The 27,577-nt window shown below is 72.6% G+C and overlaps 2 protein-coding genes across 2 annotated transcripts; both read right to left on the bottom strand.

Moving 5' to 3' along the window:
- Nucleotides 1-146: 146 nt before the first annotated feature.
- On the bottom strand, nucleotides 147-7,754 carry ZNF385A (zinc finger protein 385A). Its single transcript, XM_075133616.1, is given in 7 exon segments — nucleotides 147-433; nucleotides 916-1,082; nucleotides 1,354-1,459; nucleotides 1,462-1,571; nucleotides 1,664-1,811; nucleotides 3,750-3,848; nucleotides 7,389-7,754. Coding segments are annotated over 7 exon segments (1,167 nt in total). The 3' UTR covers nucleotides 147-262.
- Nucleotides 6,996-26,348, bottom strand: ITGA5 (integrin subunit alpha 5). Its single transcript, XM_075133647.1, is given in 32 exon segments — nucleotides 6,996-8,016; nucleotides 8,652-8,695; nucleotides 8,698-8,773; nucleotides 9,345-9,446; nucleotides 10,356-10,469; nucleotides 10,859-10,951; nucleotides 11,432-11,584; nucleotides 12,329-12,434; nucleotides 12,526-12,606; nucleotides 13,371-13,450; nucleotides 13,530-13,622; nucleotides 14,783-14,874; nucleotides 14,877-14,941; nucleotides 15,022-15,089; nucleotides 15,948-16,085; nucleotides 16,175-16,326; nucleotides 16,435-16,490; nucleotides 17,114-17,221; nucleotides 17,291-17,336; nucleotides 17,928-18,119; nucleotides 18,928-19,184; nucleotides 19,309-19,361; nucleotides 20,288-20,344; nucleotides 20,980-21,023; nucleotides 21,121-21,165; nucleotides 22,382-22,507; nucleotides 22,766-22,811; nucleotides 23,095-23,156; nucleotides 23,897-24,023; nucleotides 24,171-24,283; nucleotides 24,822-24,949; nucleotides 26,128-26,348. Coding segments are annotated over 32 exon segments (3,222 nt in total). The 3' UTR covers nucleotides 6,996-7,932.
- Nucleotides 26,349-27,577: the final 1,229 nt, after the last annotated feature.

Raw genomic sequence — 27,577 nt, 5'->3', positions numbered from 1 at the left:
CCCTTCAGGGCACCCTATAGAGACCCCTGAGCACCCTATAGATACCCCTGGGCATTCCCCTGCCCCACAGGGCACCCCCAGGCACACTATAGGTACCCCAAGGAGCACCCCGTGCCTCTAGGGTCCCTTCAGGGCACCCTATAGAGACCCCTGAGCACCCTATAGAGACCCCTGTGCATCCCCCTGCCCCACAGGGCACCCGCAGGCACCCTTTAGGTAGCCTCAGCCCCCTCCTTGCCCCATAGGGCACCCCCAGAATACCCTATAGATACTTCTGGGCACCCCTCTGCCCCATAGGGACCCCAGGACACCCTATAGACACCCCGAGCCCCCCACTCACCAGCTCCGGGGGGGTCCGGGGCTTCTTGTGGCGGCTCAGCAGTGGGTTGGGTTTTCCGGCCACGCCGTCCCGGTGCCGCCGGCTGGAGATGTGCTGGGGGGGGGCACGGGGGGGCTGAGCGGGGAGCCAGGATTATGGGGGGGGGACACTGGGGGTGGGGGGTCCTCCCGGGGGTGTGATGGGGGCTCAGGGAGTCCTGGGGGGGGGGGAATTAGGGGAGTCAAGTGGGTCCGGGGGGGTCCCAGAAGCATTTGGGGGGGGGTCCTGGAGCCTCAGGATGGTTTGGGGGGGTCCCATAGGGTCCTTGGGGGTCCCAATGGGCTCGGGAGGGTTTGGGGGAGTCCCATGAGGGTCTGGGGGGGGCTCAGGAGGGTTTAGAAGACTGTGGAAGGGTCTTGGGGGGGTCTGGGGGGGTCCTCGGGGACTCATGAGGGTTTGAGGGGTTCCATGAGTTACTTGGGGTTCCCAATGGGATGGGGAAGGTTTGGGAGGGGTCCCACAGGGTCCTGGGGAGGGTTGGGGCTCCCTGGAGAGGTTTGGGGGTCCCGAGGGAAGGTTTGGGGGTCCCAGGGTACCTGCTTGAGCTGGAGCTCGGAGTTGAGGCGGACGTTGCAGATCTGGCAGTGGAAGGAGCGCTCGGGGGCCTCGGCCGGGGGGGTCCCCGCAGCCCCCCCCAGCCGCGGGAAGGCGCGGATGGGCCCCAGCCCGCTGCGCGCCTCCACCAGCGTCTTGTGCTTCGTCCCTGCGCACGTCGGGGGGGGTCACCCTGCGCCCCGGGGACCCCCCTGCGCCCCGGGGACCCCCCCCTGCGCCCGGGGGACCCCCCCCTACGCCCACAGAACCCCCGTGGGACCCCTGTCCCCCCCCGCAGTGTCCCCCAGTGCCACTTGATGCCCATCCCTCTGCTCCCAGTGTCACCCAGGGTCCCCCAGCCCCCCCCACGTCCCGTGTCCCCATGTCCCCCAGACCCCCCCCGTCCCCTCCTGCCCCCCCCGTGTCCCCTCGTCCCCCACCTTTGTTGTGTGCCTCCAGCTGCGAGAGGGAGTTGACGGCCACCTTGCAGAGGGCGCAGTACAGCAGCCGCTTGGCCTTCGCCTTCTCCTCCTCCTCCTCCTCCCCCCCGGCCCCCCTCGTGCCCCCCCTGGCGCCTCCGTGGCCACGGCCGGGGGGGGAACGGGGGGCGAGGGGGGCCCGGGGGCCCCGGGGGCTGCAGGCGCCGGGGGCTGCTCGCCTGCCGGCACGGGGAGGGTTAACGGGGGACCCCTGGGACCCCTGCCGGGGTGGGGGGGGGGACCCAGGCGTCCAGGGGTGTCGGGGACCCACCTGCGCGGTTGGGCGTCTCCCCGGCGGGGGCGGGCGCGGGGGTGTCCTGGGTGTCCCCGGCGTCCCCCCCGCGGCGGGCGCGGGCGGCCTCCAGCCCCTTCAGGCGCCGCGCGTGGCGGTTCCCCTGGTAGTGCGCTGCCGCCTGGCTCTGGGGACCCCGCGGGGACACCGCGTCACCCCAGAGACCCCCCCCGGGGACATGGGACACCCTGGGGACATGGGACACCCCGGGGACCCCCACCCCTGGGGACATGGGACACCCTGGGGACATGGGACACCCTGGGGACCCCCACCCCTGGGGACATGGGACACTCCGGGGACCCCCATCCCGGGGGACATGGGACACCCCGGGGACCCCCACCCCTGGGGACCCCCACCCCTGGGGACATGGGACACCCCAGAGACCCCCACCCCTGGGGACATGGGACACCCTGGGGACATGGGACACTCCGGAGACCCCCATCCCGGGGGACATGGGACACCCTGGGGACCCAGCATCCCAAGCCCCCCCACCCCTAGGGACCCCCTACCCCTGGGGACATGGGACCCCCTGGGGACCCCCCACCCCTGGGGACTCCCACCCCTGGGGATCTGGGCCACCCTGGGGACCCCCCACCCCTGGGGACCCAGCATCCCAAGGCCCCCCACCCTGGGGACATGGGACATCCTGGGGACCCCCCACCCCTGGGGACCCCCCACCCCTGGGGATCTGTGCCACCCTGGGGACCCCCACCCCTGGGGACCCAGCATCCCAAGGCCCCCCACCCTGGGGACATGGGACAGCCTGGGAACCCCCCACCCTGGGGACCCCCAACCCTGGGGACCCCCAACCCTGGGGACACAGCACTCAAGGGCCCCCCAACCTGGAGACCCCCAAACCTGGAGACATGGGACACCCTGGGGACCCCCAACCCTGGGGAAACAGCACCCCAGGGCCCCCCACCATGGGGACACGGGACACCCGGGGACTCCCAAGCCTGGGCACGTGGGACACAATGGGGACCCCCACCCCTGGGAACACGGCACCCAAGGGCTCCCCAGCCTGGAGACCCCCACCCTGGGGACCCAGGACACCATGGGGACCCCCACCCCTGGGGACATGGCACCCCAGGACCCCCCACCCTGGGGACATGGGACACCCTGGGGACTCAGGACACCCTGAGGACCCCCAACCCTGGGGACCCCCACCCCGAGGACATGGGTCCCGGCATGGGGTGCACACCCAGCTCTGGGGTGCAGTGAGGCCGGCCCCCCCAAACCAGGACAGAACCCAGGCACCCAGGGAGGGGGGACCCAGGCTTCTGGGACGGGGGGGTCCCATGCACCTGGGGAGGGGTCCCAGGTGCCGGGGAGGGGTCCCAGGTGCTCGGGCGGGGGAGTCCCAGGCGCCCAGAAGGGGGTCCCAAGTGCTTGGGGAGATGTCCCAGATGCTCGGGGGGGTCCCAGACACCCAAGGGGGGTCCCAAGTGCCGGGGGGGGGGCATCCCAGGCACCCGGGGGAGGTCCCAGGCGCTCAGAAGGGGGTCCCAAGTGCTTGAGGGGGGTCCTAAGTGCTTAGGGGGATGTCCCAGATGCTCGGGGGGGTCCCAGGCGCTGGGGAGGGGTCCCAGGCGCCCAGAAGGGTGTCCCAAGTGCTTGGGGGGGGTCCTAAGTGCTTGGAGGGGATCCTAAGTGCTTGGGGGGGATGTCCCAGACACCCGAGGGGGGTCCCAAGTGCCGGGGGGGCATCCCAGGCACTGGGGTGGGGTCCCAGGTGCTTGGGGGGGGGTCCCAGGTGCTCAGAAGGGGGTCCCAAGTGCTTGGGGGGGGGTCCTAAGTGCTTGGGGGGGGTGTCCCAGATGCTCGGGGGGGTCCCAGGCGCTGGGGAGGGGGTCCCAGGCGCTGGGGAGGGGGTCCCAAGTGCTTGGGGGGGGTCCTAAGTGCTTGGGGGGGATGTCCCAGATGCTCGGGGGGGTCCCAGGTGCCCAGGTGGGGTCCCAGGGGCCCGGGTGGGGGGGGGGTCCCAGGCGCTGAGGGGGGGTCCCAGGGGCCCGGGGGGGGTCCCAGGCGCTGAGGGGGGGTCCCAGGTGCTGAGGGGGGGTCTCACCTCGGAGTTGAAGCGGATCTGGCAGACGCTGCAGGCGATGACCGGGCGCCGGGGCTTGGCCAGCGCCGCCCCCAGCACCGCCTTCGGCACCGGCTCCATCTGCGGCGCAGGGCGGGGGGGGTCGCATCCTGCCCGAGGGTGGGGGGGGGGGGCAGCACCCAGACCCCCACCCCCTCCTCCTCAAACTGCCCCAGCACCCCCCTGGCACACTGGGTGCTGCTTTGGGGGTGGGGGGGTGGGCGGTGGGTGCTGGGGGTCACCGTGGGGCGGGGGGGTGCCGGGGGGGGTGGGGGGGTGGGCGGTGGGTGCCGGGGTCACCGTGGGGCGGGGGGGTGCCACGGGGGGAGCTTTGAAGGGGGGGGGGGCCGCGCCGTGGGTCGCCCCCCCCCGCCCCATTCCGTAGCGGCTCAGGAATCTCTCCCTGCCCAAACCCGGGGGACCGGCCCGGCCCCCCCCCGCCCCGCCCGGGTCTCGGCCCGGCCCCGCGGTCCCTCACCGGGGGTTCGGGCCCCCCCCACCCCCGGCTCCCCCTTACCCCGAGCGCGGCGGGCCCGGTGGGGGGGGTGGTTTGGGGGGGGGGGTCCGGTACGGTGGCCGGGAGGGGGTGGGACCGCGCTCCGCGCCGGGCCGCCCCTCCGCGACCCCGCGGGGCCGCCGTAGGGCCCCTCCCGGCCGCCGTAGCGACCCCCGGGCCCGCGGGGTCCCCGTTCCCCCCCGGCCCCGGACTCACCCCGGGCAGCGGCGGCAGCAGCCGCAGGGCAGCGGCGGCGGCGTCGGGCAGGAGGAGGCGGCCGGGGGGCGGCCCCAGCGGCCCCGGGGCCCGCAGCATCGCCCGGCCCGGCCTGGGGAGCGGGGGGCGGGCGGTCAGGGGGCGCCGGCACCCGGCACCCCCCCCCCCCCGCCCCGGTCCCCGAGGGGTCCCCGGCCGCTGCGGGGCGTTACCTGCGGCCCGGTGGGCTTGTCCCCGCGTGTCCGTGTGTGTCCCCCCCCCCCGCCGCCCGGCCCAGCCAATGGCGCCGCGCAGAAGTGGGGCAGGCGGGGGGGTGGGGGGGGGGGCGCATGTCACACGCGTGTTCCCGGCCACGCGTGTCCCCGCTCACGCATGGCCCGCCCCCCCACCCCCCATTGTCCCCGCCAAGCGTGTCCGCGCGGTCACTCACGTGTCGCGGCGCGTCCCCGGCCCACGCGTGTCCCCCCCCGCCACGCGCGTCCCCACGGCTCCGGCCTCGCGGCGCGGGCCTGCAGCGCACGCGCAGAGGCGGGCGGGCACACGCACATGTCAGGACACGCGTGTGCCGGCCGGGCGGGGGCGGGCGGTTGCCACGGGGACGGGCCCCCACCCCGCCCCACCCCCGCCCACGCAAGTCCCGGGGGGGCGAACCCAGGCGTCCGGGTGGGGCTCCGTCCCCCGTGGGTGCTCCCACCCTGTGCACGCCCCCCCTCCGTGCACAGACCCACCCCCACCCGTGCCCCCCCTCCCCGTGCACCCCCGGCCCCGTGCAAAGCCCCCCCGCCGTGCACGAGTCCCGTGCTGCGCCCCCCTCCTCATTGCACCCCCCCCGTCTGACCTCACCCTGGGGGGGGGGGCGTGGGGCTCGTGCGGGACGCGCGTGGGGCTGCGGTGGGCACGTGGGGGGGCCCCCCAAGGCTCCGACCCCCGCGCATGCGCCCTGCGACCGGCCCCCCCCCGCGGGTGCCCACCAGCTGCTGCGTCACGTGATGGCGGGGCTGGGGGGGGGGGCGCGTACGGGGGGGCTATGGGTGCGGGGGGGGTCAGTGGGTGCAAGGGGGGGCTGTGGGTGCGAGGGGGGTCTGTGGGTGCTGGGGGGGTGAGTGGGTGCAAGGGGGGGCTGTGGGTGCTGGGGGGTCTGTGGGTGCAAGGGGGGGCTGTGGGTGCTGGGGGGGCTGTGGGTGCGAGGGGGGTCTGTGGGTGCTGGGGGGTCTGTGGGTGCTGGGGGGGGTGAGTGGGTGCAAGGGGGGGTGAGTGGGTCCGAGGGGGGGCTGTGGGTGCTGGGGGGGGGCACGGGGGTGCCATGCACAGGGTCCGTGGGTGCTGGGTGGCGCTGGGCCCCCCCGCAGCGCCGGCGGCCGGGGGGGGTCCGGGGGGGGATGAATTATTGATGCCCGACGCGTCCCGGCTGCTAATGAGGGCGGTAATGGCGTCACCCGACACCCCGCACACGCGTGTGCGCTCAGCCGTGCCCGACCTGGCTCACGCGTGTGCTCCCCCCACCAGGCCTGGCTCACGCGTGTGCCCCCCCACCAGGCCTGGCACACGCGTGTGCTCCCCCCACCAGGCCTGGCTCACGCGTGTGCCCCCCCACCAGGCCTGGCACACGCGTGTGCTTCCCCCACCAGGCCTGGCTCACGCGTGTGCCCCCCCACCAGGCCTGGCACACGCGTGTGCTCCCCCATGTCCAGCCTGGCACACACGTGTGCTCCCCCCACCAGGCCTGGCACACGCGTGTGCTCCCCCCATGTCCAGCCTGGCACACGCGTGTGCTCCCTCCACCAGGCCTGGCACACGCGTGTTCTCCCCCCCATGTCCAGCCTGGCACACGCGTGTGCTCCCTCCACCAGGCCTGGCACACGCGTGTTCTCCCCCCCATGTCCAGCCTGGCACACACGTGTGCTCCCCCCACCAGGCCTGGCACACGCGTGTGCTCCCCCATGTCCAGCCTGGCACACGCGTGTGCTCCCCCCACCAGGCCTGGCACACGCGTGTGCTCCCCCATGCCCAGCCTGGCACACACGTGTGCTCCCCCCACCAGGCCTGGCACACGCGTGTGCTCCCCCATGCCCAGCCTGGCACACACGTGTGCTCCCCCCACCAGGCCTGGCACATACGTGTGCTCCCCCATGTCCAGCCTGGCACACACGTGTGCCCCCCCATGTCCAGCCTGGCACACACGTGTGCCCCCCCATGCCCAGCCTGGCACACGCGTGTGCTCCCCCATGTCCAGCCTGGCACACGCGTGTGCTCCCCCCTCGCAGGCCTGGCACACGTGTGTGCTCCCCCCTCGCAGGCCTGGCACACGTGTGTTCTCCCCCCCCGTGCCCAGCCTGGCACATGCGTGTGCTCCCCCTCTCCCCCCTGGCACACGCGTGTGCCCCCCCCGTGCCCCCTTGCACCGCTCCTCTGGGTCGGACACATTTATTGGGGGGCCCTGAGGCCGCCCCCCCCCCAATTAAATACAAACCGAAGCCGCCCCCCCCGCGCCCGCCTGTGCCCCCGGCCCCCCCCGCGCTAGTGCAATCCCCCCCCGCGGGGACGGGGACACCCTGGGGACACCCCGGGGACACCCCGGGGACGTGGGGGGGGCGGGTTTCGAGTCATCCCCCCCCCCCCCAACTTTGGGCGCGGGGTCAGTGCAAAGTGAGGTGCCCGCGGCGGGGGGCACGGGCAGTGCAGCACGCGTCGGCCGCGCCGGGTGACACCGCGACCGGGTGACACCGCGACCGGGTGACACTGTGAAAGGGTGACTCCGTGAGAAGGTGCCACCGGGGCACAGGTGTCCCCAGGTCCTGTGCCAGGTGGGGTCACAGGGCTGGCACCGGTGCCCGGTGTGGTGACGGTGTAGGCCCGGCGCGGTGACGGTGTAGGCCCGGCGGTGCCCGGCAGGGTGTTGTCCATCCCACCGGTGTCCTGACTGTCACGGTGGTGCCCAGGTTGGCGGTGCCGGTCACAGCAGTGATGCCACCGGCACGGCGGTGGTGCCCGGCACAGCGGTGATGTCCCGGTGTGGCGGTGCCCGGCACGGCGGTTGTGCCCAGCATGCAGGTTGTGCCAGCTATGGCGGTTGTACCCGGCACAGTGGTTGTGCCCGGGCTGCTGCCGCCCGGCACGGCGGTGTCCAGCGTGGTGGTGCCTGGCTCGGCATCACCCCATGTGCCGGCAGTGCCCGTCCCGGCGGTACCCAGTCCGGTGGTGATGCCCGCTCCGGCGGTACTCAGTCCGGTGGTGATGCCAGGCGTGGCGGTACCCGTTCCAGCGGTGGTGCCCATCCCGGCGGTGCCGGGACTGTTGCCGCCCGGCACGACGGTGTCCAGCGTGTTGGTGGTGCCCGGTACGGGGGTACCTGGCGTGTTGGTGCCCAGCCCGGCGGTGCCCGTCCCGGCGGCGGTGCGCGGCCCGCGGTGCGGTGCGGGTGACGCCGGCGGGCGCCGGCGGTGCGGGGCCCCGTCAGGCCTCCGAGGCCGCCTGGGGCTTCAGCTGCGCCTTCTCCATGGCGGTGCCGTAGGGCACCGAGCGCTTGAAGAAGCCCAGCTGGGGGGGGGTCAGGGGGAACCCCCGCCCCCCTGCGCCCTGGGGCCCCCACGTCCCCTGCGCCCCCCACGCCACCTGCGCCCCCCACGTCCCCTGCACCCCCCCACGCCACCTGCGCCCCCCACGTCCCCTGCACCCCCCCATGTCCCCTGCACCCCCTGCGCCCCCCACGTCCCCTGCGCCCCCCACGTCCCCTGCGCCCCCCCCACATCCCCTGCACCCCCCCATGTCCCTTGTGCCCCCCACGTCCCCTGCGCCCCCCATGTCCCCTGCGCCCCCTGCGCCCCCCATGTCCCCTGCGCCCCCCCATGTCCCCTGCAACCCCCACGTCCCCTGCACCCCCCCATGTCCCCTGCACCCCCCCATGTCCCCTGTGCCTCCCATGGTGCCCATGTCCCTGTGCCCCCTGTGCCCCCCCCATGTCCCCTGCACCCCCCATGTCCCCCTGTGCCCCCCGTGCCCTCTGTGCCCCCCCATGTCCCCTGTGCCCCCTGCGCCCCCCCCATGGTGCCCCGTGCCCCCCATGTTGCTCATGTCCCCTCCATCCCCTGTGCCCTCCATGTCCCCTGTGGCCCCCCAAATGCCCCCCCCCTCCATGCCCCCCCGTGCCCCCCCCGTCCCCCCCCTGCACCCACCTTGTAGAGGCCGTAGCAGAGCAGGGCGAGCAGCAGCAGCCCAGCAGCACCGCCAGCACCACCACCCACACCGGCACCCCCGGGCTGCCCTCGGCGCGCGCCCACTGCAGCCCCGTCACCACCTGCCACCCGCGGCGTCACCCGTGGGGTCACCCACGGCGTCACCCCACACCCACTGCAGCCCCGTCACCACCTGCCACCCGCGGCGTCACCCGTGGGGTCACCCACGGCGTCACCCCACACCCACTGCAGCCCCATCACCACCTGCCACCCGCGGCGTCACCCGTGGGGTCATCCCACACCCACTGCAGCCCCGTCACCACCTGCCACCCGCGGCGTCACCCGTGGGGTCACCCACGGCGTCACCCCACACCCACTGCAGCCCCGTCACCACCTGCCACCCGCGGCGTCACCCGTGGGGTCATCCCACACCCACTGCAGCCCCGTCACCACCTGCCACCCACAGCGTCACCCGTGGGGTCACCCATGGCGTGACCTCACACCCACTGCAGCCCCGTCACCACCTGCCACCCACGGCGTCACCCGCAGGGTCACCCATGGCATCACCCCGCACCCGCTGCAGCCCATCACCCCCTGCCACCCACAGCATCGTGCACAGTGCCACCCACGGGGGTCACCCCACCACCCACGGCGTCACCCGCTGCGCCCCGGGGTGGCCCCGGCCCCCGTCACCTGCAGGCGCTGGCTGGGGTAGTGTTGGGGCCGGACGCGGTACGGCAGCCGCAGCACCCGGTACTCGGCCTCACAGCGCAGCGCCTGTGCCCGCACCTCCCGCTGCGGCACCCGCTGTCAGCACCCGTGGGCACCCACTGACACCCGTGGGGCACCCACAAGCACCCACCAACACCTGCAGGACACCCGCAGGCACCCACGGACACGCACAGGGCACCCACTGACACCCATGGGGCACCCACGGAGATCCACAGGGCACCCACTGACACCCATGGACACCCATGGGGCACCCACCAATACCCACAGCACCCACCAACACCTGTGGGACACCCCTGGGGCACCTATGGACAACCATGGGCACCCACCCACACCCACAGACACCTATGGGCACGCACCAACACCCACGGGGCACCTGCAGGCACCCACGGAGATCCACAGGGCACCCACAGCCACCTACCAACACCCACATGAACTGATGGGCACCCACAGACATCTACGGGCACCCACTGACACCCGTGAACACCCACAGGGGACCGTGGGCACCTGCACCCAGCACCCATATGGGGCACTGTGGTGTCAGGGCACCCACTAACCCCCCGCCACGGGTGACAAGGGCACCCCCCCACCCCGGGGGACCAGGGCACCCACTAACCCCCCGCCACGGGTGACAAGGGCACCCCCCCACCCCGGGGGACCAGGGCACCCACTAACCCCCCCCATGGGTGACAAGGGCACCCCCCCACCCCAGGTACTGGGGCACAAGTGGGTCCCAGCTGGGGGTCGGGGTGCTGGAGGGGGGCTTGTTTGGGTGCTGGGGGGTGGGGGCAGATGCTGGGGGTCCTGGGGGGTCCGGGGGGTCTCAGGGGGTCTGGGGGGGTCCGGGGCGGTCTAGGGGGGGTCCCAGGGGGGTCCTGGGGGGTCCCAGGGGGGTCTGGGAGGTTCAGGGGAGGTCCCGGGGGGTCTGGGGGGTCCCGGGGGGTCCCGGGGGGTCCGGGGGGTCCGGGGTCTCACCTGCCGCAGGGAGGGGGCCCAGAGGCGGAAGGCCAGGCGCAGGCTCGCCCGCTGCTGCTTCTCCAGCCCCCCCATGGGGCAGCTCAGCCGGAAGCACTCGGCCTCGGGGCACCCCTGCGACCCCCCCGTGTCACCCACCGCAGGGACACCCGGCCCCCAGGTGTCACCCGCCGCGGGGTCACCCCCCCCCATCATCCGCACCCAGCCCCCAGGTGTCACCCGCCGTGGGGACACCCGGCCCCCCCCCCCATACATCACCCGCTGTAGGGGCACCTGGCACCCCCGGTGTCACCCAGAGCAGGGGCACCCCCAGCGTCACCCGCCTTGGGGACAGCTGGCACAGCAGTGTCACATCGTGGGGACAGCACCCACGGGTGGTACATGCCAACCTGGGGGTGCCACGGGGTGTGGGGGGGGACACAACAGAGACAGCGGGGGACCCGCGGGCAGAGGGGGGACACGGGCACAGGGACACGTGGGTACGGGGACCCGCGGGCACTGACCAGGGTGGGGGGGGGCGCGGGGGGGCCGCTGCCCCGGGTGTCCCCCGTGTCCCGGCGCTGCAGGACGTGCGTCTCCGGGCTCTGCTCCTGCTCCTGCGGGAGGGGTCAGCTCTGGGGACAGCCCTGTCCCCTGCCACCCCCGCTGGCGCCCAGGGCCACCCCCTGCCACCCCCTGCCACCGGGGTCCTCTTTCCCCACCACCTCCCGGTGCCACCCATGTCCCCTCCCCGTGTCCCCACCCAGTGCCCCTCATGTCACCCAGTGCCACCTGCCTTGGTGCCACCCAGTGTCCTCAGTCTGCCCACCACCCCCCAGTGCCTGCCAGTACCCCCCAGTGCTCCGTCTCCCAGTGCCACCTGATGTCCCCAGTGCCACTCAATGTCCCCAGCGTCCCCGAGTGTCGCCCAGTGCTCCATCACCCAGTGACACCCAATCTCCACAGTGCCACCCAATGTCCCCAGCACCCTCCAGTGTCCCCAGTGCCCCCCAGTGCTCCACCTCCCAGTGCCACCCAATGTCCCCAGTGCCACCCAATGTCCCCAGCACCCCCGGTCCCCGTCCCCGCGGGCGCACCGCCAGGCGCAGGCTGTCCAGGGGGTGGCTGGCGGAGCAGTTGCGGGGTCCCGAGTGGCCGGTGACGTAGAGGAGGGGGTGGCCCCGGTAGCTCAGGGGACAGCTCAGCTCCAGGGTGCCGTGGCTGATGGCGCTGGGACCCTCGTTCACCACCTGATGGCACCAGGGGGCACGGACGTGGCAGCATGAGGGGACACCCATGGCATGGGGACATGGCACCGTGTGGGACACCCACGGCATGGGGACATGGCACCCACAGGGGACCCCATGGCATGGGGACATGGGCACCCTTGGGGTCAGGGACATGGGGGTCCCCAGGGTTGTGGGACAGGGGCACTCCTGGGGTTAGGGACATGGGTACCCACAGGGACACAGAGACATGGGGACCCACAGGGACAGGGACACAGGCACCCGTGGGCTCGGGGACATGGGCACCCCCAGGGTTGGGGACATGGGCACCCCTGGTTTTAGGGACCTGGGTATTTGTGGGGTCAGGGCCACAGGGACCCCTGGGGGTGGGGACATGAACACCCATGAGGACACGGGGACCCACAGGGACATGGGGACACATGAGGACATGGGCACCCATGAAGACACGGGCACTGACAGGGACATGGGCACTCATGAGGACACGGGGACCCACAGGGACATGGGGACACATGAAGACATGGGCACCCATGAGGACACAGGCACGGACAGGGACAGGGGCACCCATGAGGACATGGGCACCCATGAGGACACGGGGACCCACAGGGACAGGGACACCGGGACCTGGGGGGGTCAGGGACATGGGCACCCCCAGACATGGGGACAAGGGCTCCCCTGGGGTGGGGGACACGGGGACCCGCAGGGTGGGGGACAGGGGCTCCCCCGGGATGGGGCTCGCTGCCCCCCCACCTCGTAGACGTGCTCCACGGGCGGCCCCAGGTCCTGCAGCCGCTGGGGCGGCCGCTGGGGCGTCCACCCCCCCTCGGGGATGGTGACGACGTCGGGCCGTGACACCCTGGGGGACACACACACACACACGGGGGTCAGGCGGGGCTCAGCGCCCCGCGTCCCCCCCCCGGGACCCCCCTGGGGCGGGTGGCACTCACCCGAAGGCGGAGAGGCGGGTGGCCGCCCGCACCTCCAGCGGCACCGTCACCACCTCGCTCTGCGAGTTGTTGGCGTTCTTGCTGCCGGCACACGGGGGGGTCACGGCACGGCCCCCCCCCTGCTGGCACCCACTGCTGGGGAACCCCCCCACCCCCCGGGACACCACCCCCCCCCAAGCCTGAGCCCCTCAATGTGACACCCCAAGCCCAAATGGGACCCCCTCACTTTTGGGACACCCCCGGAAGGTCCCTGGATGGGACGTTGCTGGACCCCCCCCCCGCACCCCAGGACCCTCACCCCAGGGTGCCCCTGGATGGGACCCCCCAGCCTGAGCCTCTCAAGGTGGCCCAGGTGGGATCCCCCCACCTTTGGGACCCCCCACAAGGTCCCCGGATGGGATGTAGCAGGCTGGAGGCCCCACCCCAGGGTGCCCAAGGTGGGACCCCCACCCCAGAGCCCCCCCACTGGGGTCCCTCCACTCCAGACCCCCCCAGGGAGGATCTCCCCTGACCCCCCCCAACGAGGCCCCCCCATGATCCCTTAGCTGGGACCCCCCACCCAGGACCCCTGCCCCAGGGTGCCCCAGGTGGGACCCCCCCACCCCTGACCCCTGCCCCAGGGTGCCCCAGGTGGGACTCCCCCACCCCTGACCCCCCGTCCCAGGACCCCCACCCCAGGGCGCCCTACATGAGACCCCCCCACCCCAGACCCCCGCCCCAGGGTGCCCCAGGTAGGACCCCCCCACCCCAGACCCCCGCCCCAGGGTGCCCCAGGTGGGACCCCCCCACCCCAGACCCCCCACCCAGGACCCCCACCCCGGGGTGCCCCAGCCGGGCCCCCCCACCTGCGGATCTGCAGCTCGAAGCGGATGCTCTTGCTGCTGTCGCTGAGGTGGGGGACGGTGAAGCGCAGCCCCCCCCAGATCTGCGGGCAGAGGGCAGGGGGTCACAGCGGGCCCCCCCGCACCCCCCGCACCCCCAACCCCCCCGTGCCCCCCACTCACGCTGGCGCCCGCCTTCATGGGGTTGCCCAGGTCGCAGACGAGGGGGCTCGAGCCGTTGCCCCCCCCAAGCTCACAGCTCAGCGCTGAGAAGTTCTGGGGGGGGTGTCAGGGGCGACGGCACCCACAGGGGCCAGGGGCACCCACAGGCACCCACCCCTCTGCACCCACCCCTGTGCACCCACCCCACACCTGGGGACTCCCAGGGGCACACACCCGATATCCAGGGGAGACCCCAATGCCCCCACCCCTCACCTGGGGACACCCACCCCATACCCAGCAGACCCCCCCAAGCACCCACCCCTCACCTGGGGACACCCACCCCATACCCAGCAGGCCCCCCCATGCCCCCACCCCTCACCTGGGGGCACCCACCCCATACCCAGCAGGCCCCCCCATGCACCCACCCCTCACCTGGGGACACCCACCCCATACCCAGCAGGCCCCCCCATGCACCCACCCCTCACCTGGGGGCACCCACCCCATACCCAGCAGACCCCCCCATGCACCCACCCCTCACCTGGGGGCACCCACCCCATACCCAGCAGGCCCCCCCATGCACCCACCCCTCACCTGGGGACACCCACCCCATACCCAGCAGACCCCCCCAAGCACCCACCCCTCACCTGGGGACACCCACCCCATACCCAGGCCCCCCCATGCACCCACCCCTCACCTGGGGGCACCCACCCCATACCCAGCAGACCCCCCCAAGCACCCACCCCTCACCTGGGGACACCCACCCCATACCCAGCAGACCCCCCCATGCACCCACCCCTCACCTGGGGGCACCCACCCCATACCCAGCAGACCCCCCCATGCACCCACCCCTCACCTGGGGGCACCCACCCCATACCCAGCAGACCCCCCCATGCACCCACCCCTCACCTGGGGGCACCCACCCCATACCCAGCAGGCCCCCCCAAGCACCCACCCCTCACCTGGGAGCACCCACCAGCACCCACCCTAGATCCAGGGGACACCCATATGCACCCCCCGCCCCATATCTGGGGGCACCCACCCCATACTTGGGGTCCCCTTGTGCACCCACCTCATACCCGGGGGCACCCACCCCATACCAGGGGGCACACCTAGGCACCCCCCTGAGCCCCCCCCATCCACCCACCCCATACTGGGGGGCACTCCCAGGCACCCCACTGACCCCCCCCCATGCACCCACCCCATACCGGGGGTCACCCACCCCATACCAGGGGGCACCCAGCCCATGCCCAGCGAGCACCCCCATGCACCCCCACGCACGCACCCCGTGTGGGCGCAGCACCCCGGTGTACTGGGCGTGCGGGGGGGGCCGCACGTGCAGCTCGGCCTCGTAAGCCCCCCCCTCGCCCTGGTTGCGGGCGTTGAAGGTCAGGTTCAGGCTGTTGCGGTCCCCCAGGTAGACGGCACGGCGGTCCCTGCGGGCACCCTACGTCACGGCCACCCCGGGTCCTCCCGGGCCCCCCCGAGCCCCCCTGCCCCCCCGGCCCCCCCTTACACGGCCGCCTCCAGCTGCAGGTCGGGCACACAGACGTTGTCCTCCCCGCAGTCCAGCTGGATGTGAGCCTGCGCGGGGACACGGGGACGTGGGGACACGGGGACGTGGGGGACACGGGGACGTGGGGGACACGGGGACGTGGGGGTGGTGGGGGACACGAGGGCCATGGGGGACATGAGGGCCATGGGGGACACGGGGACGTGGGGACACGGGGGCCATGGGGGTGGTGGGGGACAGGGGGCCATGGGGGACACGGGGGCCATGGGGGCACACGGGGACACAGGGGCCATGGGGGTGGTGGGGGCACGGGGGCCATGGGGGACACGGGGGCCATGGGGGACACGGGGGCCATGGGGGCACAAGGGTGATGGGGGACACTGGGACATGGGGGACACGGGGATGTGGGGACACAGGGGCGATGGGGGCAGTGGGGGACACTGGGACATGGGGGACGCGGGGACGTGGGGACACGGGGGCGATGGGGGCACAAGGGTGATGGGGGACACTGGGACATGGGGGACACGGGGACGATGGGGGCAATGGGGGACACTGGGACATGGGGGACACGGGGGCGATGGGGGGACATGGGGACATGGGGACACAGGGACATGGGGCCACGGGGGCGATGGAGGACACTGGGACATGGGGGACACTGGGGCGATGGGGGATACGGGGACATGGGGACACAGGGACATGGGGACACGGGGACATGGGGGACACGGGGGACAGCAGGTGACACAGGGGCAGTGGGTGATGCAGGGGACAAAGGGTGGCACAGGGTGCTACTGGGTGCCATGGGGAGGCAAGGGGTGACACAGGGTGCCATGGGGAGGCATGGGGTGGGACAGGGTGACACAGTGTGCCATGGGATGGGACAGGGTGACACAGGGTGCCACGGGGTGCCACGGGGTGCCGGGGGGGGGTACCTTGGCCTCCAGTCGGGTGCGGGTATGGGCGGCCAGAACCGGGTGCAGCCCATGGGTGTCGGGTGGGGCGTGGGGGTCCAGGGCAAAGCTCAACCCCACGGCGATGGGTGACAGCTTATCCCGAAACTCCGACTCATTCTGCCGGGGGGGGGGACACGACACACGGTGATAAGGTGGGGGGGTCCCATTGGGTGCCCCCCGCCACCCACCCCCTGGTCCCGGCGTACCCGTAAGAAGACGGCCATGGTGCGGCAACGGGTGCCGGCGCCGTTGGGGACGGGGAGGGTGAGGGTGCGGGTGGGCTGCCCCCCCGAGAGGAACAACGCCCGTCGCCCCCCCCCAGCCTTCGCCCCATCCACGCTCAGCTCCACCGCAAAACCTGGGTGGGGGGGGGGCACCCGTGTCAGGGACCCCGGCATCCAGGGAACCCTGACGCGGGTGCCCCCCCCCGATGTCCCTTGTCACCCCCCCCCCCCCCATGACTCACCGATGGGGCCGGGGAGGTGACGCCCCGAGGCGTTGAGGCAGAAGCTGACGTTGATGCTGCAGGGTGGGGGGCAAAGGGGGGGCACCCATGCAACCTCCTGCCCACCCCATGGGTGCACCAGCACCCAGGTCCCCCCTGGGTCCCCCCCCTTCCATCCCCCCCCAGAGCCTTCCATCCCTAATTGTCCCCAACACCTCTGGGTGTCCCCCCCTGCTGTGCCCCCACCACTCCTCAGGGTCCCCCCTCGGTGCCCCCCAAACATTGGGTGCCCCCTTTGATGTCCCCAAGTCCCCCCCTGTGACCCCTTTCCCCCCCAGTGCCCTCCACCCCCATGTCCCTGGGGTGTCCCCAAGCCCACTGTACCCCCACTTGTCCCCATGTCCTCCCCAGTGTCCCCATGACCCCTGGTGCCCCCCCTCAGGGTCCCTCCTCGGACCCGTGATCCCCAGACACCCCCCCGCAGTACCCCCCAGCCATTGGGTGCCCCCTGGTAACCCCCCCCCCAAGGTCCCTGTTGTCCCCAAGCCCCCTTGGTGTCCCCCAGGCCACCTGAGATCCTGGAGCCACCCTGGTTGTCCCCAACCCCTCCACACCCCCGTTTACCCCACGTCCCCCACCCAGGAACCCCCGGACCCCACTGGGTGCCCGTCACCCCCCGGTCCCCCACGGTGTCACCCACCAGGGGACGTGGAGGCCGGTGTCCTCGAGGACGCAGCCGCGCTCCTCGGGGTTGAACATGGTGGGGAAGACGCTGAGCGCGGCGCTGGCGTGGACGATGGGGCGGCCCCTGGGGACAGGGCGTCAGGGACAGCCCGGGGACACCCTGGGGACACCCCCCCCAGCCGGCAGCACCCACCTGTACACCACGGCCGTGTCCACCCCGAAGGCGCCCACCAGGAGGTCTGTAGGGAGAGGGGGGCGGTGGTGTCACCAGACGTGGGGTGGCACGGGTAGGAGGGGTGGCAGTGGTGGTGGGACACCCATGGGGGGGTGTCTGGGGCTGGGTGTCCCCTCCATGGGGTGGCATGGCCAGGCTGGGTGTCCCCAACCATTGGAGTGGCACAGATGGGTCTGGGTGTCCCCTGCCATGGGGTGGCATGGCCAGGTGGGGTGTCCTCTGCCATGGGACACCCCCCTATGGGGACATCTGGGGCTGGGTGTCCCCAACCATTGGGTACCCATGGGGTGGCACAGATGGGTCTGGGTGTCCCCTGCCATGGGGTGGCACGGCCAGGTGGGGTGTCCCCTGCCATTGAGCACCCCTGGGGTGGCACATCCAGCTTGGGTGTCCCCAACCATGGGGTACCCATGGGGTGGCACGGGTGGGGTTGGGTGTCCCCAGCCGTCCAGCACCCACAGGGTGCCACGGATAGGTCTGGGTGTCCCTGGCCATGGGTGGCATGGCCAGGCTGGGTGTCCCCAGCCACTGAGCACCCCTGGGGTGGGACCCCCGGGGCCGGGTGCCCCCGCTGGGGCGGTGGCGGGTGCCTTACCCGGGTAGCCGTTGCCGTCCAGGTCGGTGGCCCCGCGCAGGGCGGCTCCGAAGAAGTCGGGGTGCCGGCCGGGCGCCCAGTGTCCCCGCAGCACCTGGGTGGGCTGGGGGTGCAGCCCGGCCCCCCGCCCGCTGTAGATGTACACCAGGCCCTGCCGGCCCTCGGCGCCCAGCGGGGCCCCCACCGCCACGTCTGCGCCAAACCGCTCAGGGGGGGCACGGGGGGCCATGCCCCCCCCGGGCACCCCCTGCACCACCCTATAGCCTGGGCACCCTCCTGCACCCCATGCACCCCCCCCATGCAACCCCGTAACGCAGCCACTCCCTTGAACCCCCTGCAACCCCCTGCACCCCCCTGTGCCCCCCCCGGGCACCCCCTGCACCCCCCTGTGCCACCCTATAGCCTGGGCACCCCCCTGTGCCCCCCCCGGGCACCCCCTGCACCCCCCTGTGCCACCCTATAGCCCGGGCACCCCCCTGTGCCCCCCCCGGGCACCCCCTGCACCCCCCTGTGCCACCCTATAGCCTGGGCACCCCCCTGTGTCCCCCTCACCCTGGGCACCCTCTGCACCCTCTGTGCCCCCCCCGGGCACCCACTGCACCCCCCTGTGCCACCCTATAGCCTGAGCACCCCCCTGTGCCACCCCCTCCACCCCGGGCACCCCCTGCACCCCCCTGTGCCACCCTATAGCCTGGGCACCCCCCTGTGCCCCCCCGGGCACCCCCTGCACCCCCCTGTGCCACCCTATAGCCCGGGCACCCCCCTGTGCCCCCCTCACCCTGGGCACCCTCTGCACCCCCTGTGCCCCCCCGGGCACCCACTGCACCTCCCTGTGCCACCCTATAGCCTGGGCACCCCCCTGTGCCACCCCCTCCACCCTGGGCACCCCCTGCACCCCCTGTGCCCCCCACCCCTGCCCTGGGCAGCCCCTGGGCCCCCCCTGCACCCCATATGCCACCCCTCACCCTGGGCCCCCCCTGCCCCCCCCCCGGGCACCCACCGTTGAAGCCGTCCAGGTCAAGGTCACCCAGGGGGGCGATGGCGCTGCCGAAGCGCCCGAACTCCTGGGGCCCGGTGAGGGCCATGGCGGGGGTGGGTGCCATGGCAGGGGTGGGTGCCATGGTGGGTGCCATGGCGGGGGTGGGCAGGGCCCCCCCGGGCAGCTGCAGGTACAGGTACACCCTGCCCACCTCCTGCACCCGCCCCTCCCCTGTCCGCGCCATGAAGAGGGGGGCCCCCACCAGCAGGTCGGCCAGCCTGCGGGCAGCGGCCGTCAGCCCCCCCCCACGGACCCCCCGGGTGGGGTGGGAGGGTGGGGGGGGCACCCAGGGGTGCCCGGCGGGAGCAGCCGTGTGGGTATTTGGGGGGGGGGGGCACTCACCCGTCGTTGTTCACGTCCGTGGCTGCCACCGCGTAGCCGAAATACGCTGCCATCTGATGGGGGGGGGAGTGGGGTGATGGGGGGTGCTGGGTGGGCACCCCCACCCTGCATGGGGGCCCCCCGGCCCGCGTGGGTGCTCCCAACATGCATGGGTGCCCCCCACCCTGTGTGGATGCTCTCAGTAGGTGTGGGTGCCCCCCCACCCTGCATGGGTGCTCCTGCCCTGCATGGGTGCTCCTGTTCTGCACCGGTACCCCCCACCCTGCACGGGTGCTCCTACCCTGCATGGGTGCTCCCACCATGCACGGGTGCCCCCCACCCTGCATGGGTGTTCCTGCCCTGCATGGGTGCTCCTGTTCTGCACCGGTACCCCCCACCCTGCACGGGTGCCCCCCACCCTGTGTGGACACTCTCAATAGGTGTGGGTGCCCCCCACCCTGCATGGGTGCTCCTGTTCTGCACCGGTACCCCCCACCCTGCATGGGTGCTCCTACCCTGCATGGGTGCTCCCACCATGCACGGGTGCCCCCCGCCCTGTGTGGATGCTCTCAATAGGTATGGGTGCCCCCCCCACCCTGCATGGGTGCTCCTGCCCTGCATGGGTGCTCCCACCATGCACGGGTGCCCCCCGCCCTGTGTGGATGCTCTCAATAGGTATGGGTGCCCCCCCCACCCTGCATGGGTGCTCCTGCCCTGCATGCATGCTCCCACCATGCATAGGTGCCCTCCACCCTGCACAGGTACCCTCCACCCTGCATGGGTGCTCCTGCCCTGCATGGGTGCCCCCCACCCTGCACAGGCACCTCCCATCCTACGTGGGTGCTCCCACCCTACATGGGTGCCCCCCACTCTTCGTGGGACCCCCCCCCTCCAGCCCCCCCTCCACCCAGGCACCCTGTGGGTGCACCCAGGGCCACTGTGGGAGCACCCAGCACCCCACGGGAGCACCCAGTCCCCCCCTGGGGACCCCCCGCCCCACCTGCTCCCCCGAGAAGTTGTAGAGGGACTTCATGTTGGAGCCGTTGAGGATGGTGACCTGGGGACACGGGGGACAGGGGGACACTGCGGCAGCGGCCAGGAACCCGGGCAGCCGGGCCCCCCCGGTGCCGCCTGTGTCCTCCCGTCCCCTGTCCCGATGTCCCCCGTCCCCCCATGTCCCCCGTCCCCCCACGTCCCCCGTCCCCCCACGTCCCCCGTCCCGATGTCCCCCGTCCCCCCATGTCCCCCGTTCCCCCACGTCCCCCGTCCCCTCATGTCCCCTATTCCCCCATGTCCCCCGTCCCCCCACGTCCCCTGTCCCCCCGTGTCCCCTGTCCCCCCGTGTCCCCTGTCCCCCGTGTCCCCCGTCCCCCGTGTCCCCCGTCCCCTCATGTCCCCTATTCCCCCATGTCCCCTATTCCCCCATGTCCCCCGTCCCCCCATGTCCCCCGTTCCCCCATGTCCCCCGTCCCCCCACGTCCCCTGTCCCGATGTCCCCCGTCCCCCCACGTCCCCCGTCCCCTCATGTCCCCTATTCCCCCATGTCCCCTATTCCCCCATGTCCCCCGTCCCCCCATGTCCCCTATTCCCCCATGTCCCCTGTCCCGATGTCCCCCGTCCCCCCACGTTCCCTGTCCCCCCATGTCCCCTGTCCCCCATGTCCCCCGTCCCCCCGTGTCCCCACAGCCTTACGTAGCCATAGGTGAGGTTGCCCTTGGGGACACCAGCCACGAAGTCTGCAAGGGACAAAGTGACCCTGTCAGGGGGGTGTCTGGGTGGGGGGGCTATGACCCCCCCCCATGTCACCCCCCCCAGCACCCTGGTGGCACCCACCTTGTGTCATGTCCCCGCTGAACTCACCGACCGCCACCGAGTAGCCTGGGGGGGGGAGAGGTGTCACTTGTGTTGTCACCCGTGGCACTGATGCCACCCTGCCCCCTGTGTCCCCATGCTCCATGTCCTCATGTCCCCCATGTCCCCTGTGTCCCCATGCCCATGGCCCCATGCCCCCCTGTCCCCCTGTCCCCATGCCCACGTCCCCATGTCCCGATTCCTCTGTCCCTGTCCCCCCATGTCCCCCACATCCCCCATGCCCCCATGCCCATGTCCCCATGTCCCCATGCCCCTGTCCCCCCATGTCCCCATGTCCCCATGCCCCTGTCCCCCCGTGTCCTGATGTTCCCATGCCCCATGTCCTCTGTGCCCCTGTTCACCCATGTCCCCCACATCCCCCATGTCCCATGCCCATGTCCCCATGTCCCATGCCCATGTCCCCCATGTCCCCATGCCCCCATGTCCCCTGTGTCCCCATGCCCATGGCCCCATGTCCCCATGTCCCCTGTGTCTCCATACCCATGGCCCCATGCCCCTGTCCCTGTCCCCCGATGTCCCCCATGCCCCCATGTTCATGTCCCCATGCCCCTGTCCCCCCATGTCACCCATGTCCCCATGCCCATGTCCCCATGCCCCCATGCCCATGTCCCCCATGCCCATGTCCCCATGCCCCCATGCCCATGTCCCCCCTGCCCCTGTCCCCCCATGTCCCCCATGTCCCCATGCCCATGTCCCCATGTCCCCCATGCCCATGTCCCCATGCCCCCATGCCCATGTCCCCCCTGCCCCTGTCCCCCCATGTCCCCCATGTCCCCATGCCCATGTCCCCATGTCCCCCATGCCCATGGCCCCGTGTCCCCCATGCCCATGCCCCCATGCCCATGTCCCCATGCCCCCATGCCCATGTCCCCCATGCCCCTGTCCCCCCATGTCCCCCATGTCCCCATGCCCATGTCCCCATGCCCCCATGCCCGTGTCCCCCATGCCCCTGTCCCCCCATGTCCCCCATGTCCCCATGCCCATGTCCCCCATGCCCATGTCCCCATGTCCCCATGCCCATGTCCCCCATGCCCCTGTCCCCCCATGTCCCCCATGTCCCCATGCCCATGTCCCCCATGCCCATGTCCCCCCATGTCCCCCATGCCCCCATGCCCATGTCCCCCATGCCCATGTCCCCATGTCCCCCATGCCCATGTCCCCATGTCCCCATGCCCCTGTCCCCCCATGGCCCCGTGTCCCCATGCCCCCGTCCCCGTCAGACCCATGTAGCTGTCATCGTGGGTGGGGGCCGCCTGGCGCGTCTGGAGCTGCCCGGCCACCTCCTGGATGAAGTACTCGGGGTAGCTGGAGGCCGCGATCTGCTCCTGCGTCGCCGACATCACCTGCCCTGGGGGCGCGGGCGGCCCCTCAGCACCCGGGACGGCGGGCGGGGGGGGCAGGGGGGGGTAGGGGGGTCAGGGGGGGCAGGGGGGGCAGGGGGGGGCAGGGGGGGGCAGGGGAAGGGTGGGCAGGGGCAGGGCGGGCAGGGGCAGGCAGGGGCAGGCAGGCAGGAGTACTTAGGGGCAGGCAGGGGAGTTTAGGGACAATCCGGGCAGTTTAGGGACAGGCAGGGGCAGGCAGGGGCAGGCAGGGGCTGGGGTCTCACCTTGCCAGAAGTAGCTGCCGGGACCCCCCAGAAGCACCCGTCCCGTCTGCAGGGAGACCATAGGGGCCCCCCCTCAGCCAGGGGCACCCACCAGGACCCCCTGCACTCCCTATATGCCCCCAGACCCCTATATACCCCCCCACCCCCACATAACCCCTGTGACCCCCAACATACCCCCCATAGAGCCCCCATACCCCATTACCCCCAGGTACCCCTGCCCACCCACACCCCCAACCCTCACCCCCCCTAGGCCTATGGGTCCTGGCCCCCCCATGCCCATGATACCCCCCATGCCCCCCTATATCCCCCATGCCCCCCCATGCCCCCACCTGGGTGAACTCGGCGCTGAAGCCCCCCTGGCAGTAGCCCTGCCCGGCCGCAGAGTTCAGGTCTGTGGGGAGAGGGGGGGCAGTTGGGGAGGATGGGGGGGTCCCATGGGTGCTGCTTGAAGGACTATGGGGGTGTCACCTGCCGGGGTGCTGAGCTGGGGATGCCCAGAGTCCCATGGGTGCTGGTTGGGGGGCTATGGGGGTGTCACCTGCCGGGGTGCTGGGCTGGGGATGCCCAGAGTCCCATGGGTACTCGTTGGGAGCTATGGGGGTGTCACCTGCTGGGGTGCTGGGCTGGGGATGCCCAGGGTCCCATGGGTGCTCGTTGGGAGCTATGCGGGTGTTACCCCTGAGGGTGCTGGGCTGGGGGTGCCTGGGGTCCCATGCGTGGTGGTTTGGGGGCTATGGGGGTGTCATCCCCCAGGGTGCTGGGCTGGGGGTGCCCGGGGTCCCATGGGTGCTGGTTGGGGGCTATGGGGGTGTTACCCCCCAGGGTGCTGGGCTGGGGATGCCCAGGGTCCCATGGGTGCTCGTTGGGGGGCTATCGGCTTGTCACCCCCCAGGGTGCTGGGCTGGGGGTATGCCTGGGGGGGTCCCTGGGTGCCAGGCAGGGTCCAGGGGGGGTCACCCTGGGGGTGCTGGGCATGGAGGGGGGGATGCCCAGGGACCCAGGGGCACCAGACAGGGAGTGTCACCCATGGGTACCGGGCGGGGGGGATGCCCAGTAGTGCCACCCATGGGTGCCAGGCTGGGGGGTGCCTGGGGGTCTGGGGGCGCGCGGAGGGGTGCAGGGGGGTCCCACCTGAGCGGCAGGGCGCGTACTCCACGAACTTGGAGAAGTTGCCGATGGAGAGGAAGCAGGTGCCCACCGGCTCCCGGGCCCCCCCCTCCTCCTTGGGGGGGCTCCAGCTGTACAGTGGGGCGCAGGCCTGGGGGGGCAAAGGGGGGCTATGGGTGGGGGGGGCACAGGGAGTCCGTACACAGACAGACCCCTGCCCCCTGCTCACCTCCCCGGTGCCCCCCCACCCCATGCCCCCCCCGTACCCCCCCTGTGCCCCCCCGTGCCCCCCCCGTACCAGGATGGAGGCGTTGTGCGCCCGCACGGTGGCCCCAAACCACTGCAGGGACTTGAACTCGACGGGGTCGGGGGTCTCCGTGCTGTTGCCCCCGAAGACGTGGGTGCGGGTCCCTGGAGGCGGGGGTAAGGGTCAGGCTGGTACCCGCTGCTGCAGCACCCACGGGACCCCCGCCCCAGCACCTGCTGCTCCCCCCAGGTTTATCATTAACCAGGCAGGACAAGAGCCCGGCTGTGGTGCCAAGGCCACGGGGCGGGGGGACATGGCCGTGGGGGACGATGACGTGGGGCTGGGCTGGGGGGGGCTGTTGGAGGGGCCCATGGGGGGCTACTGCGTCCCATGGGTGCTGGGGGCCGTGTACCTGTCCCAGGCCATGCCCATCCCTGTCCCCGGGCCTGGCTGTGCCCTGTCCCCATGCCTGGGGGGGGCCTGTCCCCACCCATGTCCTTGTCCCCCACCCATGTCCCCACCCTGTCCCCATGCCCAGGGGGTCCTATCCCCACCCGTGTCCTTGTCCGCCACCCATGTCCCCACCCTGTCCCCATGCCTAGGGGATCCCATCCCTACCCGTGTCCTCATCCCTATCGCCCACCCATGTCCCTACCCTGTCCCCCTGCCCAGGGGTCCCCACCCGTGTCCCCATCCTCTTACCAATGTGGTCGAAGTCGATGGGGGTGCAGTCGTCACCGGGGGGCCAGGGGCAGTGGTAGACGGCCCCCCCCTGGGTGACATTGGGCTGGCTCGTGTTGGCCTTGGGGGCACCCACCAGGATGCTGACACTGTGGGGGGGGGTGAGTGGGATGCTCAGGGTGGGGGCTGTCCCCGTGGGGACACGGTAGCCGTCACCCATGGGCCACCCAGGGGCTCGCAGGGGATGGAGGGGATCCAGGAACCCTGGCGTGGGGGTGTCGTGGGGGGAGGGAAACCTTTGCCCCCCCCCCCCCGCGGGGTCCCACGGGCCCCTCTGACTCAGCCCACAGGGCCGGGCCTGGGTGACCCCTTCCGGCTCCGTGGGAGAGGAAGCGCCGAAACCACCCACGGCCGTGGGGGGGGCCACCCACCATGGGGTGGGGGGCACCCAGGGGCACCCAGGGGCACCCAGGACCCGGGGGATGGGGGGCGCAGAGAGGCCGGGGGCCCCCGGCCCTTCTGCACCCCCCATCCCCCTGGTCCTGGGTGGGGGGACACACGGGGGGTGCCCCTCAGTTTGCCCCCGGACGCCTGAGTCCCCCCCCGGGTGCGGGTCACGCGTGGGCGAAGGGGGGTGGGCACGGCCGTGCCCGGACGCCTGGGTTCCCCCCCGAGCCCCCGCCGCCCCCCGGGGGCAGCTCCCGGCTCCGGTTACAGGAAACGCTCCGGCCGGGGGCAACGGGGCCCCGGGACCCCCGGCGGGGGCCGGCGCGGTGGGGGGGGACACGACCGGAGCCGGGACCGGGGCTCAGCCCCCGCCCGGTGCCCTCAGCCCCGCCGGAGACCCCCGGGGCCGAACCGTTCCCCGTTCCCCTTACCCCATCCCGGGACCGCCCCGTTCCCTGTTCCCCGTTCCCGTTACCCAGTTTCCCGTTCCCGTTTCCCGTTTCCCATTCCCAGTGCCGGTTCCCGCTCCCCGGTACCCCATTCCCGTTATCCCCGCCCCGCTCCCGGTTCCCGTTACACGCTCCCGGTCCCGTTCCCCACCGCCCCGCTCCCCGCCCCCGCCCCGCTCCCGGGGCCGCTCCCCATCCCGCCGGGCCGGTCCCGGTCCCACCCGCTCCCCATCCCGCTCCCTCCTGCTCCTCCGTCCCGTTCCCGGCGGCCGCTCCCCGCCCGGTGCCCGGTGCCCGGTTCCCGTCCCCTTCCCAGTTCCCGGGGCCGCTCCCGGTGCCCGGACCCGTCCCGGTGCCGCTCCCACTCCCGCCCCGCCACGTCCCGGTGTCGCTCCCGGTGCCGGTGCCGTTCCCGGTGCCGTTCCCGGTACCTGCGGGGCCGGGGCAGGTAAAAGTCCAAGGCGAAGCCGAAAAGGGACCCGGGGGCCCCGCGGAAGGCGACGGGCCGCGACGCCTCCAGGTTGAAGGCAGCGACGGGCAGCGGCGGCAGCAGCAGCGGCAGCAGCAGCGGCAGCAGCAGCGGCAGCAGCGCCCGGGGCCGGGGCCGGGGCCGGGGCCGGGGGCGGCGCGGGGGGGCCGGGGCCGGGGCCATGGCGGAGCGGGGCTGGCCGGGCTCGGCGCTGCCTCCCGTTCCCGAGTCCCTTCGGAAAGTGCTCGGGGGGGGCCCGGCCCGCCCCGCCCCGCCGTGACTCACCGGGGAGGAGCCAGAGCCCCGCCGGGCACCGGCACCGGCACCGCACCGGGCCGGGCCGGGGGCACGGGGCGCCGGGACATCCCGGGGGGAGCGGGACATCAGGGACAGGGACACCCCTGGGGCGCCGGGACACCCCGGGGGCACCGGGACACCAGGGACTGGGACATCCCGGGGACACCGGGACACCCCGGGGGCACCGGGACACCTCGGGGGCACCGGGACATCAGGGACTGGGACACCCAAGGGACACTGGGACACCCTGGGACACGGGGACATCGGGGATGGGGACACCTGAGGGGCACTGGGACACCCCGGGACACCACGACATCGGGGACTGGGACACCCAAGGGACACTGGGACACCCTGGGACACTGGGACATCAGGGATGGGGACACCTGAGGGGCACTGGGACACCGCGGGACACCGGGACAGCAAGGACTGGGATGCCCCAGGGCTACTGGGACATCAGGGACTGGGACACCCCGGGCACACCAGGATACCCCGAGGGCATGGGGACACTGGGGACGGGGACACCCGAGGAACACCGGGACACTGGATACTGGGGACCAGATCACTCGAGGGGCACCAGGACACCAGGATCAGGGACACCAGGGACTGGGATACCCAAGGGGGACTGGGACACCAGGAACAGGGACACTGGGGGGACACTGGTGGGACCAGGACACCAGGAACTGGGACACCCGAGGGAACAGGGACACTGGGAACACGGACACTGGGGACCAGGACACTTGAGGGGGACTGGGACACTGGGAAGGACTGGGACACCAGGAACTGGGACACTGGGGACACACTGGGGGGAATGGGACACTGTGGGGACGCTGAGAGACCAGGGGAGACGGGGGCCCGGGTGGCAACGGGACAGTGGGGACTGGGACACTGGGAGGGGGGAACTGGGACATTGTGGGGGGGTGAGGGGACACAGGACACCAGTGAGGGGACTGAGACAGAGGGGATGAGACCCCAGGTGACGTGGTGGGCAGGACAGTGGAGGGTACTGGGACAACGGGGGGACAAGGGGACACAGGACAGGGGGGACATGGAGGGGGACAGGAGAGCAAGGCATGCTGGGACACTGGGACGCGGGACACTGGGAGTACTGGGACGCT

The sequence above is a fragment of the Calonectris borealis genome, chromosome 30 (assembly GCF_964195595.1).
Source record: "Calonectris borealis chromosome 30, bCalBor7.hap1.2, whole genome shotgun sequence".
Lineage (NCBI taxonomy): Eukaryota > Metazoa > Chordata > Aves > Procellariiformes > Procellariidae > Calonectris > Calonectris borealis.
This window is presented reverse-complemented; position numbering and strand designations above follow the sequence as displayed.